A 13,800-nucleotide genomic window follows, 5' to 3' on the forward strand; every position below is an offset into this window, starting at 1 on the left:
CCCACCTCCTCATTGGGATTGCGATTGTGCAATTAATTTGATTCCTGGTAGTAAGTTTCCTAAGGGCCGATTGTTCAATTTATCTGTGCCAGAACACGCCGCTATGCGGAGTTATATAAAGGAATCCTTGGAGAAAGGCCATATTCACCCGTCGTCATCACCGTTAGGAGCAGGGTTCTTTTTTGTGGCCAAGAAGGATGGTTCTTTGAGACCTTGTATTGATTACCGCCTTCTTAATAAAATTACAGTCAAATTTCAGTATCCTTTGCCGTTGCTGTCTGATTTGTTTGCTCGTATTAAAGGGGCTAGTTGGTTCACCAAGATAGATCTTCGAGGGGCGTATAATCTTGTGCGTATTAAACAAGGCGATGAATGGAAAACAGCATTTAATACGCCCCAGGGCCATTTTGAGTACCTGGTTATGCCATTCGGGCTTTCCAATGCTCCATCAGTATTTCAGTCCTTTATGCATGACATCTTCCGAGAGTACCTGGATAAATTACTGATTGTGTATTTGGATGATATTTTGGTCTTTTCGGATGATTGGGAGTCTCATGTGAAGCAGGTCAGAATGGTGTTCCAGGTCCTTCGTGCGAATTCCTTGCTTGTGAAGGGGTCAAAGTGTCTCTTTGGAGTTCAGAAGGTTTCATTTTTGGGGTTCATTTTTTCCCCTTCTACTATCGAGATGGACCCTGTTAAAGTCCAGGCCATTTACGATTGGACTCAGCCGACATCTGTGAAGAGCCTGCAAAAGTTCCTGGGCTTTGCTAATTTTTATCGGCGCTTCATCGCTAATTTTTCTACTGTTGCTAAACCGTTGACTGATTTGACCAAGAAGGGTGCTGATGTGGTCAATTGGTCTCCTGCGGCTGTAGAGGCTTTTCAGGAGGTGAAGCGTCGTTTTTCTTCTGCCCCTGTGTTGTGCCAGCCAGATGTTTCGCTTCCGTTTCAGGTTGAGGTTGATGCTTCTGAGATTGGAGCAGGGGCTGTTTTGTCGCAAAGAAGTTCTGAGGGCTCGGTGATGAAGCCACGTGCTTTCTTTTCTAGAAAGTTTTCGTCTGCTGAGCGTAACTATGATGTTGGTAATCGTGAGTTGTTGGCCATGAAGTGGGCATGCGAGGAGTGGCGTCATTGGCTGGAAGGAGCCAAGCATCGCGTGGTGGTCTTGACAGATCACAAGAATTTGACTTATCTTGAGTCTGCCAAACGGTTGAATCAGAGACAGGCTCGATGGTCATTATTTTTCTCCCGTTTTGATTTTGTGGTTTCGTACCTTCCGGGCTCTAAGAATGTGAAGGCTGATGCCCTGTCAAGGAGTTTTGTGCCTGACTCTCCGGGTGTTCCTGAGCCGGCGGGTATTCTCAAAGAGGGGGTAATTTTGTCTGCCATCTCCCCTGATTTGTGGCGGGTGCTGCAAAAATTTCAGGCTGATAGACCTGACCGTTGCCCAGCGGAGAAACTGTTTGTCCCTGATAGATGGACTAGTAGAGTTATCTCTGAGATTCATTGTTCAGTGTTGGCTGGGCATCCTGGAATCTTTGGTACCAGAGATTTGGTGGCTAGATCCTTCTGGTGGCCGTCTTTGACGCGGGACGTGCGTTCTTTTGTGCAGTCCTGTGGGACTTGTGCTCGGGCTAAGCCCTGCTGTTCTCGTGCCAGTGGGTTGCTTTTGCCCTTGCCGGTCCCGAAGAGGCCCTGGACGCATATTTCTATGGATTTTATTTCGGATCTCCCAGTCTCTCAAAAGATGTCGGTCATTTGGGTGGTTTGTGATCGCTTTTCTAAGATGGTCCATTTGGTACCTTTGTCTAAATTGCCTTCCTCCTCTGATTTGGTGCCATTATTTTTCCAGCATGTGGTTCGTTTACATGGTATCCTGGAGAACATCGTTTCTGAGAGAGGTTCCCAGTTTGTTTCAAGGTTTTGGGGATCCTTTTGTGCTAGGATGGGCATTGATTTGTCTTTTTCCTCGGCTTTCCATCCTCAGACAAATGGCCAAACCGAACGAACTAATCAAACTTTGGAAACATATCTGAGATGCTATGTTTCTGCTGATCAGGATGAATGGGTGTCCTTTTTGCCGTTGGCTGAGTTCGCCCTTAATAATCGGGCCAGCTCGGCTACTTTGGTTTCGCCGTTTTTCTGCAATTCTGGTTTCCATCCTCGTTTCTCTTCAGGGCAGGTTGAGTCTTCAGACTGTCCTGGTGTAGATACTGTGGTGGATAGGTTGCAGCAGATTTGGACTCATGTGGTGGACAATTTGACATTGTCCCAGGAGAAGGCTCAACGTTTCGTTAACCGCCGGCGCTGTGTGGGTCCCCGACTTCGTGTTGGGGATTTGGTTTGGTTGTCGTCTCGTTATGTTCCTATGAAGGTTTCCTCTCCTAAGTTTAAGCCTCGTTTCATTGGTCCGTATAAGATTTCTGAGGTTATCAATCCTGTGTCATTTCGTTTGGCCCTTCCTGCTTCTTTTGCCATCCATAATGTGTTCCATAGGTCGTTATTGCGGAGATACGTGGCGCCTGTGGTTTCATCCGTTGATCCTCCTGCCCCGGTGTTAGTTGAGGGGGAGTTGGAGTATGTGGTGGAGAAGATTTTGGATTCTCGTGTTTCGAGACGGAAACTCCAGTACCTGGTCAAGTGGAAGGGTTATGGTCAGGAAGATAATTCCTGGGTTTTTGCCTCTGATGTTCATGCTGCCGATCTGGTTCGTGCCTTTCATTTGGCTCATCCTGGTCGGCCTGGGGGCTCTGGTGAGGGTTCGGTGACCCCTCCTCAAGGGGGGGGGGGGTACTGTTGTGAATTCTGTTGTCGGGCTCCCTCCTGTGGTCATGAATGGTACTTCGGCTGGTTCTGTCCATGGACTTCCTCTGGTGGGTGTTTCTGAGTTTCACAGGTGACGAGGTTAATTAGTTAGCTGCTGCTCTATTTAACTCCACTTAGATCTTTGCTCCATGCCACCTGTCAATGTTCCAGTATTGGTCTATTCACTCCTGGATCGTTCTTGTGACCTGTCTTCCCATCAGAAGCTAAGTTCCAGCTTGTATTTCTTTGGTCTGCTTTTTTTCTGTCCAGCTTGCTTTTTAATTTGTTGTCTTGCTTGCTGGAAGCTCTGGGACGCAGAGGGAGCGTCTCCGCACCGTGAGTCGGTGCGGAGGGTCTTTTTGCGCCCTCTGCGTGGTCTTTTTGTAGGTTTTTGTGCTGACCGCAAAGTAACCTTTCCTATCCTCGGTCTGTTCAGTAAGTCGGGCCTCACTTTGCTAAATCTATTTCATCTCTGTGTTTGTATTTTCATCTTTACTCACAGTCATTATATGTGGGGGGCTGCCTTTTCCTTTGGGGAATTTCTCTGAGGCAGGGTAGGCTTTATTTTTCTATCTTCAGGGCTAGCTAGTTTCTTAGGCTGTGCCGAGTTGCATAGGGAGCGTTAGGCGCAATCCACGGCTATTTCTAGTGTGTTTGATAAGTTTAGGGATTGCGGTCAGCAGAGTTCCCACGTCCCAGAGCTCGTCCTTATTATCAGTAACTATCAGGTCATTCCGTGTGCTCTTAACCACCAGGTCCATTATTGTCCTGACCACCAGGTCATAACAGGCACTGGCTGGGACACATGATGGCAAAGGCTGGAGCACAAGATGGCACAGGCAGGAGCACATGATGGCGCATGTTGGGTCACATGATGGGGGGACAGGCTGGGGCACAGCACAAGATGGCACAGACAGGAGTACATGATGGCACACGCTGGGGCACTTAATGGCACAGGCTGGGGCACATGAGAGCACAGGCAGGAGCACATGATGGCACATGATGGCAAAGGCGGAAGCACAAGATGGCACAGGCAGGAGAACATGATGGCGCAGGCTGGGGCATATGATGGGGGGACAGGCTGGAGCACAAGATGGCACAGGCAGGAGTACATGATGGCATACGCTGGGGCACATAATAGCACAGGCAGGAGCACATGATGGGGGGACAGGCTGGAGCACAAGATGGCACAGGCAGGAGCACATGATGGGGGGACAGGCTGGGGCACATGATAGCACAGGCAGGAGCACATGATGGGGGGACAGGCTGGTGCACAAGCAGGCACAGGCAGGAGCACATGATGGGGGGACAGGCTGGAGAACAAGATGGCACAGGCAGGAGCACATGATGGGGGGACAGGCTGGGGCACATGATAGCACAGGCAAGAGCACATGATGGGGGGACAGGCTGGAGCACAAGCAGGCACAGGTAGGAGCACATGATGGCACAGGCTGGGGTACATGATGGCACAGGCAGGAGCACATGATGGCACAGGCTGGACACATGATGCACAGGCTAGCGCACAAGATGGATGGCACAGGCAGGATTACAAGATAGCACAGGCTGGGGTACATGATGGCAAAGGCTGAGGCACATGATGGATGGCACAGGCAGGAGGACATGATGGCACAGGCTGGGGCACATGCTGGCATAGGCACTAGCACATGAGGGTGCAGGCTGGGGCACATGATGGCACAGGCTGGGGCACAAGATGGCACAGGCAGGAGCACATGATGGATGGCACAGACAGGAGCACATGATGGCACACGCTGGGGCACATAATATCACAGGCTGGGGCACATGATGGCACAGGCAGGAGCACATGATGGGGGACAGGCTGGAGTACAAGATCGCACAGGCAGGAGCACATGATGAGGGGACAGGCTGGTGCACATCATGGCACAGGCAGGAGCACGATGGGGGGACAGGCTGGAGCACAAGCTGGCACAGGCACGAGCACATGATGGATGGCACAGGCAGGAGGACATGATGGCACAGGCTGGGGCACATGCTGGCACAGGCACTAGCACACGAGGGTGCAGGCTGGGGCACATGATGGCACAGGCTGGGGCACAAGATGGCACAGGCAGGAGCACATGATGGATGGCACAGACAGGAGCACATGATGGCACACGCTGGGGCACATAATAGCACAGGCTGGGGCACATGATGGCACAGGCAGGAGCACATGATGGGGGACAGGCTGGAGTACAAGATCGCACAGGCAGGAGCACATGATGAGGGGACAGGCTGGTGCACATCATGGCACAGGCAGGAGCACGATGGGGGGACAGGCTGGAGCACATGATGGCACAGGCAGGAGCACATGATGGATAGCACTGGCAGGAGGACATGATGGCACAGGCTGGGACACATGATGGCAAAGGCTGGAACGCAAGATGGCACAGGCAGGAGGACATGATGGCACAGGCAGGAGCACACGATGTGGACACAGGCAGGAGAACATGATGGCGCAGGCTGGGGCATATGATGGGGGGACAGGCTGGAGCACAAGATGGCACAGGCAGGAGTACATGATGGCATACGCTGGGGCACATAATAGCACAGGCAGGAGCACATGATGGGGGACAGGCTGGAGTACAAGATCGCACAGGCAGGAGCACATGATGAGGGGACAGGCTGGTGCACATCATGGCACAGGCAGGAGCACGATGGGGGGACAGGCTGGAGCACAAGCTGGCACAGGCAAGAGCACATGATGAGGGAAAGGCCGGGGCAGGTGATGGCACAGGCAGGAGAACATGATGGGGAGATAGGCTGGAGCACATAATGGCACAGGCAGGAGCACATGATGGCACAGGCAGGAGAACATGATGGCACAGGCAGGAGCACATGATGGATAGCACTGGCAGGAGGACATGATGGCACAGGCTGGGACACATGATGGCAAAGGCTGGAACGCAAGATGGCACAGGCAGGAGAACAAGATGGCACAGGCAGGAGCACATGATGGGGGGACAGGCTGGGGCACATGATAGCACAGGCAAGAGCACATGATGGGGGGACAGGCTGGAGCACAAGCAGGCACAGGTAGGAGCACATGATGGCACAGGCTGGGGTACATGATGGCACAGGCAGGAGCACATGATGGCGCAAGCTGGGGCACATGATGGCACAGGCTGGACACATGATGCACAGGCTAGCGCACAAGATGGATGGCACAGGCAGGATTACAAGATAGCACAGGCTGGGGTACATGATGGCAAAGGCTGAGGCACATGATGGCACAGGCACGAGCACATGATGGATGGCACAGGCAGGAGGACATGATGGCACAGGCTGGGGCACATGCTGGCACAGGCACTAGCACATGAGGGTGCAGGCTGGGGCACATGATGGCACAGGCTGGGGCACAAGATGGCACAGGTAGGAGCACATGATGGATGGCACAGACAGGAGCACATGATGGCACACGCTGGGGCACATAATAGAACAGGCTGGGGCACATGATGGCACAGGCAGGAGCACATGATGGGGGACAGGCTGGAGTACAAGATCGCACAGGCAGGAGCACATGATGAGGGGACAGGCTGGTGCACATCATGGCACAGGCAGGAGCACGATGGGGGGACAGGCTGGAGCACAAGCTGGCACAGGCAAGAGCACATGATGGGGGAAAGGCCGGGGCAGGTGATGGCACAGGCAGGAGAACATGATGGGGAGATAGGCTGGAGCACATAATGGCACAGGCAGGAGCACATGATGGCACAGGCAGGAGAACATGATGGGGAGATAGGCTGGAGCACATAATGGCACAGGCAGGAGCACATGATGGCACAGGCAGGAGAACATGATGGCACAGGCAGGAGCACATGATGGATAGCACTGGCAGGAGGACATGATGGCACAGGCTGGGACACATGATGGCAAAGGCTGGAACGCAAGATGGCACAGGCAGGAGGACATGATGGCACAGGCAGGAGCACACGATGAGGGGACAACCTGGGGCACATAATGGCACAGGCAGGAGCACATGATGAGGGGACAACCTGGGGCACATAATGGCACAGGCAGGAGCACATGATGGGGGGACAAGCTGGGGCACATAATGGCACAGGCATGAGCACATGATGGCACAGGCAGGAGCACATGATGGATGGCACAGGCAGGAGCACATCATGGCACAGGCAGGAGCACACGATGGGGGACAGGCTGGAGCACAAGATAGCACATGATGGGGACACAGGCAGGAGCACATGATGGGGGGACAAGGTGGGGCACATAATGGCACAGGCAGGAGCACAGACACCATCATCCTGCCCGTGCCCTGCTCTCTCATGCTGGATCGCTGCATGTGACTGGCACAGCCTGTGACTGACGAGCAGGAGCCGCCGTGGGCACCATACCGGAGAGCCTGGCCAGCCCCGTCCCTCTGGCACATGATGAGCGCCCCTCCTCCCGTCGGCATGCGCCCCCTCCTCCGGGTGTGACTCCGCCCCGGCCCCTCCCTCCGCTGTCCGCCTATCCCCTGCACTCTCCGCCCCGCCGCCTCTTCCTCTCTGTAACTGAAGCAAACTCCTATAGAGGATCCGCGGCAGACACAGCGCAGCCCGAGAGCCGGCGACAGGACGTGGACACACGGGAGACTCGGCACTGTGCTGACAGGGAAGCGGGGAGAGGCGGAGCGGCTGGAGGCGGAGAGCAGGCAGCAGCCCGGCCACAGCTGAGGGGAGACCAGTGCCCTCCCTGGACGCAGCCTGCCGGGGAGACCGCGAGCACCCGGAGGGGAGAGCTCCTGCCCCCTCGTTCATGTGATCGCCGTTCATGTGTGTGGACACCCGGCGGCGGAAGAAGGAACGTGCGGCTTGTGGTCGGGGCTCCGGTGAAGTTTCGGTGCCTCGCTCGTCCTCTCCTCGCCAGCGGCCACTTCTTGTTCCTGGTGCCCCGCTCTCCGGAGACAGTGGATAATGGTGGGGGAAATGGAAACAAAGGAGAAGCCCAAGCCGACCCCCGACTATCTGATGCAGCTGATGAACGACAAGAAGCTGATGAGCAGCCTGCCCAACTTCTGCGGGATATTTAACCACCTGGAGCGGCTCCTGGATGAAGGTACCGGCGGCACACACGGGCACACACGGGCACACGGCCCGCTAGAGAGCAACTTCTCTCCCAACTTGTACCGCAGCTTCTCCGGACTCCCCCGGGCACTGCCAGTGTGCCCCATGTGACCTGCTGGAATGTGGCGGATCCGGTGCCCGCCAACTTGTGGAGGGAGGGGGCTGCACTGGTGGCTGGATATACTGTGCGGGGGGCTACCATCGGTAGTGGCCTGTATACACATGTGTGCGGGGGGCTACCATCGGTAGTGGCACTGGCCTGTATATACATGTGTGCGGGGGGCTACCATCAGTGGTGGCCTGTATACACATGTGTGCGGGGGGCTACCATCAGTGGTGGCCTGTATACACATGTGTGCGGGGGGCTACCATCGGTAGTGGCACTGGCCTGTATATACATGTGTGCGGGGGGCTACCATCGGTAGTGGCACTGGCCTGTATACACATGTGTGCGGGGGGCTACCATCAGTGGTGGCCTGTATATACATGTGTGCGGGGGGCTACCATCGGTAGTGGCACTGGCCTGTATATACATGTGTGCGGGGGGCTACCATCGGTAGTGGCACTGGCCTGTATACACATGTGTGCGGGGGGCTACCATCAGTGGTGGCCTGTATACACATGTGTGCGGGGGGCTACCATCGGTAGTGGCCTGTATATACATGTGTGCGGGGGGCTACCATCGGTAGTGGCACTGGCCTGTATATACATGTGTGCGGGGGGCTACCATCGGTAGTGGCCTGTATACACATGTGTGCGGGGGGCTACCATCGGTAGTGGCACTGGCCTGTATATACATGTGTGCGGGGGGCTACCATCGGTAGTGGCCTGTATACACATGTGTGCGGGGGGCTACCATCAGTAGTGGCCTGTATATACATGTGTGCGGGGGGCTACCATCAGTGGTGGCCTGTATATACATGTGTGCGGGGGGCTACCATCAGTAGTGGCACTGGCCTGTATATACATGTGTGCAGGGGCTACCATCAGTGGTGGCCTGTATATAGATGTGTGGGGGGCTACCTACAGTAGTGGCCTGTATTTAGATGGGGGAGGGCTACCTACAGCAGTGGCCTGTGTATAGATGTGTGTGTGTGGGGGGGCTACCTACAGTAGTGGCCTGTATATGGATGTGTGTGTATGGGGGGCTCCTACAGTAGTGGCCTGTATTTAGATGTGGGGGGAGGGCTTCCTACAGTAGTGGCCTGTATATGGATGTGTGTGTGGGGGGCTCCTACAGTAGTGGCCTGTATTTAGATGTGGGGGGAGGGCTTCCTACAGTAGTGGCCTGTATATGGATGTGTGTGTGGGGGGCTCCTACAGTAGTGGCCTGTATTTAGATGTGGGGTGGAGGGCTTCCTACAGTAGTGGCCTGTATTTAGATGTGGGGGGAGGGCTTCCTACAGTAGTGGCCTGTATTTAGATGTGGGGTGGAGGGCTTCCTACAGTAGTGGCCTGTATTTAGATGTGGGGTGGAGGGCTTCCTACAGTAGTGGCCTGCATATAGATGTGGGGGCTGCCTACAGTAGTGGCCTGTATATATGTGTGTGTCTACAGTAGTGGCCTGTATATGGATGTGTGGGGGGCTAACTACAGTAGTGGCCTGTATATAGATGTTTCATGTGGATACTTACAGTATATGGATGTATGTTGGGGGCTACCAACAATACAGGCCGGTATATAGATGTGTATGTGGGCTGGGTACAGTAGTGGGCTGGGTACAGTAGTGACCTGTATATGAATGTGTGTGTGGGGGGCTACCTACAGTAGTGGCCTGTATATAGATGTCTACAGTATTGTTCTGTATATGGACGTGTGGGGGGCTACCTACAGTAGTGGCCTGTATATGGATGTCTACAGTATTGTTCTGTATATGGACGTGTGGGGGGCTACCTACAGTAGTGGCCTGTATATGGATGTGTGTGTGGGGAGCTACCTATAGTAGTGGCCTGCATATAGATGTGGGGGGGGGGGCTACCTACAGTAGTGGCCTGCATATAGATGTGGGGGGCAACCTACAGTAGTAGCCTGTATATAGATGTCTACAGTATTGGCATGTATATGGATGTGTGGGGGGCTACCTACAGTAGTGGCCTGTATATGGATGTGTGTGGTGGGCTACCTACAGTAGTGGCCTGCATATAGATGTGGGGGCTACCTAGAGTATTGGCCTGTATACAGATGTCTACAGTATTGGCCTGTATATAGATGTCTACAGTAGTGGCCTGTATATGGATGTGTGGGGGGCTACCTACAGTAGTGGCCTGTATATGAATGTGTTGGGGGCTACCTACAATACAGGCCGGTATATAGATGTGTATGTGGGGCTGCCTAGAGTAGTGGCCTGTATGTAGATGTTTCATGTGGATACATACAATAGTGGCCTGTAAATAGTTATGGGGCTGCCTAGAGTAGTGGCCTGTTTATAGATGTGTCATGTGGATACTTACAGTAGGGCCCTGTATATAGATGTGCTATGGGGCTGCCTACAATAGTGGCCTGTATGTAAATGTGTGGGGGCTAGCTACAATAGTCGTATCGGTGCTACCTACAGTAGTGACACCAGTATAGATGTATCGGGGCTACTTACAGTAGTGGCCTGTATATAGATGTGTGTGGAGGCCTACCTATAGTAGGACCCTGTATATAGGTGTGTATGTGTGGGGGTGGGTGCTACCTTCAGTAATGACCTGTATATAGATGTGAGTAATGGGGCTACCTACTATACAGGCTGGTGTGTGTGCGGCTAGCTACAGTAGTGGCCTGTGTGTGTGTTTACCTACAGTAGGGCCCTTTATATAAATGTGTGTGGGCTACTTACAGTAATGGCCTGTATATAGAGATGTGTATGGGGGGCTATCTACAGTAGTGGGCTGCCAAATATCCAGGCTGGTGTGTGCATGCGGCTAGCTACAGTAGTGGCCTGTGTGTGTTTACCTACAGTAGGGCCCTGTATATAAATGTGTGTGGGCTACTTACAGTAATGGCCTGTATATAGAGATGTGTTTATGGGGGCTACCTACAGTAGTGGGCTGCCAACTATCCAGGCTGGTGTGTGCGTGCGGCTACCTACAGTAGGGCCCTGTTTAATGATGTATGTGTGTGACGGGGCTGCCTACAGTAGGGCCCTGTATGTACAAGAGTGTGTGTGGGCTACTAACTGTATTGGCCTGTATATAGAGATGTGTATGGGGGGTACCTACAGTAGTGGGATGCCAACTATCCAGGCTGGTGTGTGCATGCGGCTAGCTACAGTACTGGCCTGTATGTGTCTATCTACAGTAGGGCCCTGTATATGGACCCTGTGTGTGGGCTACTTACAGTAATGGCCTGTATGTAGAGATGTGTATGGGGGGCTACCTACAGTAGTGGCCTGCCTGCCATACAGGCTGGTGTGTGCGTGCGGCTACCTACACTAGGGCCCTGTATAATGATGTATGTGTGTGACGGGGCTGCCTACAGTAGGGCCCTGTATATTGATGTATGTGTGTGACGGGGCTGCCTACAGTAGGGCCCTGTATATTGATGTATGTGTGTGACGGGGCTGCCTACACTAGGGCCCTGTATATTGATGTATGTGTGTGATGGGGCGGCCAACAGTAGGGCCCTGTATATTGATGTATGTGTGTGATGGGGCGGCCAACAGTAGGGCCCTGTATATTGATGTATGTGTGTGACGGGGCTGCCTACAGTAGGACCCTGTATATGGACCCTGTGTGTGGGCTACTTACAGTAATGGCCTGTATATAGAGATGTGTATGGGGGGCTACCTACAGTAGTGGCCTGCCTACTATACAGGCTGGTGTGTGCGTGCGGCTACCTACACTAGGGCCCTGTATATTGATGTATGTGTGTGACGGGGCTGCCTACAGTAGGGCCCTGTATATTGATGTATGTGTGTGACGGGGCTGCCTACAGTAGGGCCCTGTATATTGATGTATGTGTGTGACGGGGCTGCCTACAGTAGGGCCCTGTATATTGATGTATGTGTGTGACGGGGCTACCTACACTAGGGCCCTGTATATTGATGTATGTGTGTGACGGGGCTACCTACACTAGGGCCCTGTATATTGATGTATGTGTGTGACGGGGCTGCCTACACTAGGGCCCTGTATATTGATGTATGTGTGTGACGGGGCTGCCTACAGTAGGGCCCTGTATATTGATGTATGTGTGTGACGGGGCTGCCTACACTAGGGCCCTGTATATTGATGTATGTGTGTGACGGGGCTGCCTACAGTAGGGCCCTGTATATTGATGTATGTGTGTGACGGGGCTGCCTACACTAGGGCCCTGTATATTGATGTATGTGTGTGACGGGGCTGCCTACAGTAGGGCCCTGTATATTGATGTATGTGTGTGACGGGGCTGCCTACACTAGGGCCCTGTATATTGATGTATGTGTGTGACGGGGCTGCCTACAGTAGGGCCCTGTATATTGATGTATGTGTGTGACGGGGCTGCCTACACTAGGGCCCTGTATATTGATGTATGTGTGTGACGGGGCTGCCTACACTAGGGCCCTGTATATTGATGTATGTGTGTGACGGGGCTGCCTACAGTAGGGCCCTGTATATTGATGTATGTGTGTGACGGGGCTGCCTACACTAGGGCCCTGTATATTGATGTATGTGTGTGACGGGGCTGCCTACAGTAGGGCCCTGTATATTGATGTATGTGTGTGACGGGGCTGCCTACAGTAGGGCCCTGTATATTGATGTATGTGTGTGACGGGGCTGCCTACACTAGGGCCCTGTATATTGATGTATGTGTGTGACGGGGCTGCCTACACTAGGGCCCTGTATATTGATGTATGTGTGTGACGGGGCTGCCTACATTAGGGCCCTGTATATTGATGTATGTGTGTGACGGGGCTGCCTACACTAGGGCCCTGTATATTGATGTATGTGTGTGACGGGGCTGCCTACAGTAGGACCCTGTATGTAGAAGAGTGTGTGTGGCTACTTATGGTGGCCTGTACTTAGAGCTCTGTGTATGGGGGGTGGATTGTAAATATAGATGTGTGGGGGAGATGGAGTGGGCTATAGGCGGATATAGATGTGTGTGTTGGGGTATGTGCACACGTTGCGGATTTGCCTGAGGAATTTTCCGCCTAGAATCTGCACCTCATGGCAGAAAACACAGGCCATAATGCTTGCAGATTTAAAGCGAATTGATGCAGATTTGTTGCGGATTGTCATGCGTTTTTTTTGATGTGCGGATTTGCCTTACTCAATGTATAGCCAATGGATGCAGAAACGCTGCGTTTCCACACAAAGAATTGACATGCTGCGGGAAAAAAACTGCAGCGAATCCGCGTGGATTTTTCCACAGCATGTGCACAGCAATTCTCAAATTGCCATTGACTATCGTTGTTACTGTACTACACTGCGGATTTGATGCAATTCTGCACGTCCAAAGACGCTGCGGATCCGCATCAAAATCTGCAACGTGTGCACATAGCCTTAGTGGGCCATCTACAGTAGTGGCTGAATATAGTGTGTGGGGGCTGTCTACAGTTGTGGCCTGTATGGATGTGGGCAGGGGAATCTATACAGTAGTGGTCTGTATATGAATGTGGGAGACTTTCCATGTATGAACAGGCCGCTTGTATAGGAGTACTCTGTACAATGCGACCTGTGTATAGATGGAGGGGTGAGGCTACTCTGCACAGTGACCCTTACATACATGGTGGAATGGAGGAAGTGTGTATAGAGGACAGTAAATGGAGGGGTGAGGATATTCCCTCGAGTAGCCTGTAAAAAGACGGAGGGGTGAGGGTACTCTATATAGTGCAACCTGTATATAGATGGAGGGGTTGTGGTCCTCTATACAGTGGCCTACAAATAAATGGAGATGTTAGAGTACTCTATACAGTGCCCTGTAATTAGAAGGTGGAATGAAGGTACTCTGTACA

General features: G+C 53.0%; 1 protein-coding gene across 11 annotated transcripts in view; it reads left to right on the top strand.

Annotated features, from left to right (window-relative positions):
- Positions 1–7,281: 7,281 nt before the first annotated feature.
- QKI (QKI, KH domain containing RNA binding) overlaps positions 7,282–13,800 on the top strand; it is a 172,334-nt gene continuing 165,815 nt past the window's right edge. For 6 of the 11 annotated variants that reach the window (XM_069769535.1, XM_069769539.1, XM_069769537.1 and 3 more), the window contains exon 1: positions 7,347–7,875. In XM_069769535.1, the coding sequence (XP_069625636.1) occupies positions 7,734–7,875 (142 nt within the window). In that variant the 5' untranslated portion in view covers positions 7,347–7,733. Of the gene's footprint in view, positions 7,876–13,800 lie in introns of all 11 variants that reach the window. The other 5 variants (XM_069769532.1, XM_069769534.1, XM_069769533.1 and 2 more) reach the window with 1 other exon arrangement.

Source organism: Ranitomeya imitator, chromosome 5 (assembly GCF_032444005.1).
Source record: "Ranitomeya imitator isolate aRanImi1 chromosome 5, aRanImi1.pri, whole genome shotgun sequence".
NCBI classification, from domain to species: Eukaryota; Metazoa; Chordata; class Amphibia; order Anura; family Dendrobatidae; genus Ranitomeya; species Ranitomeya imitator.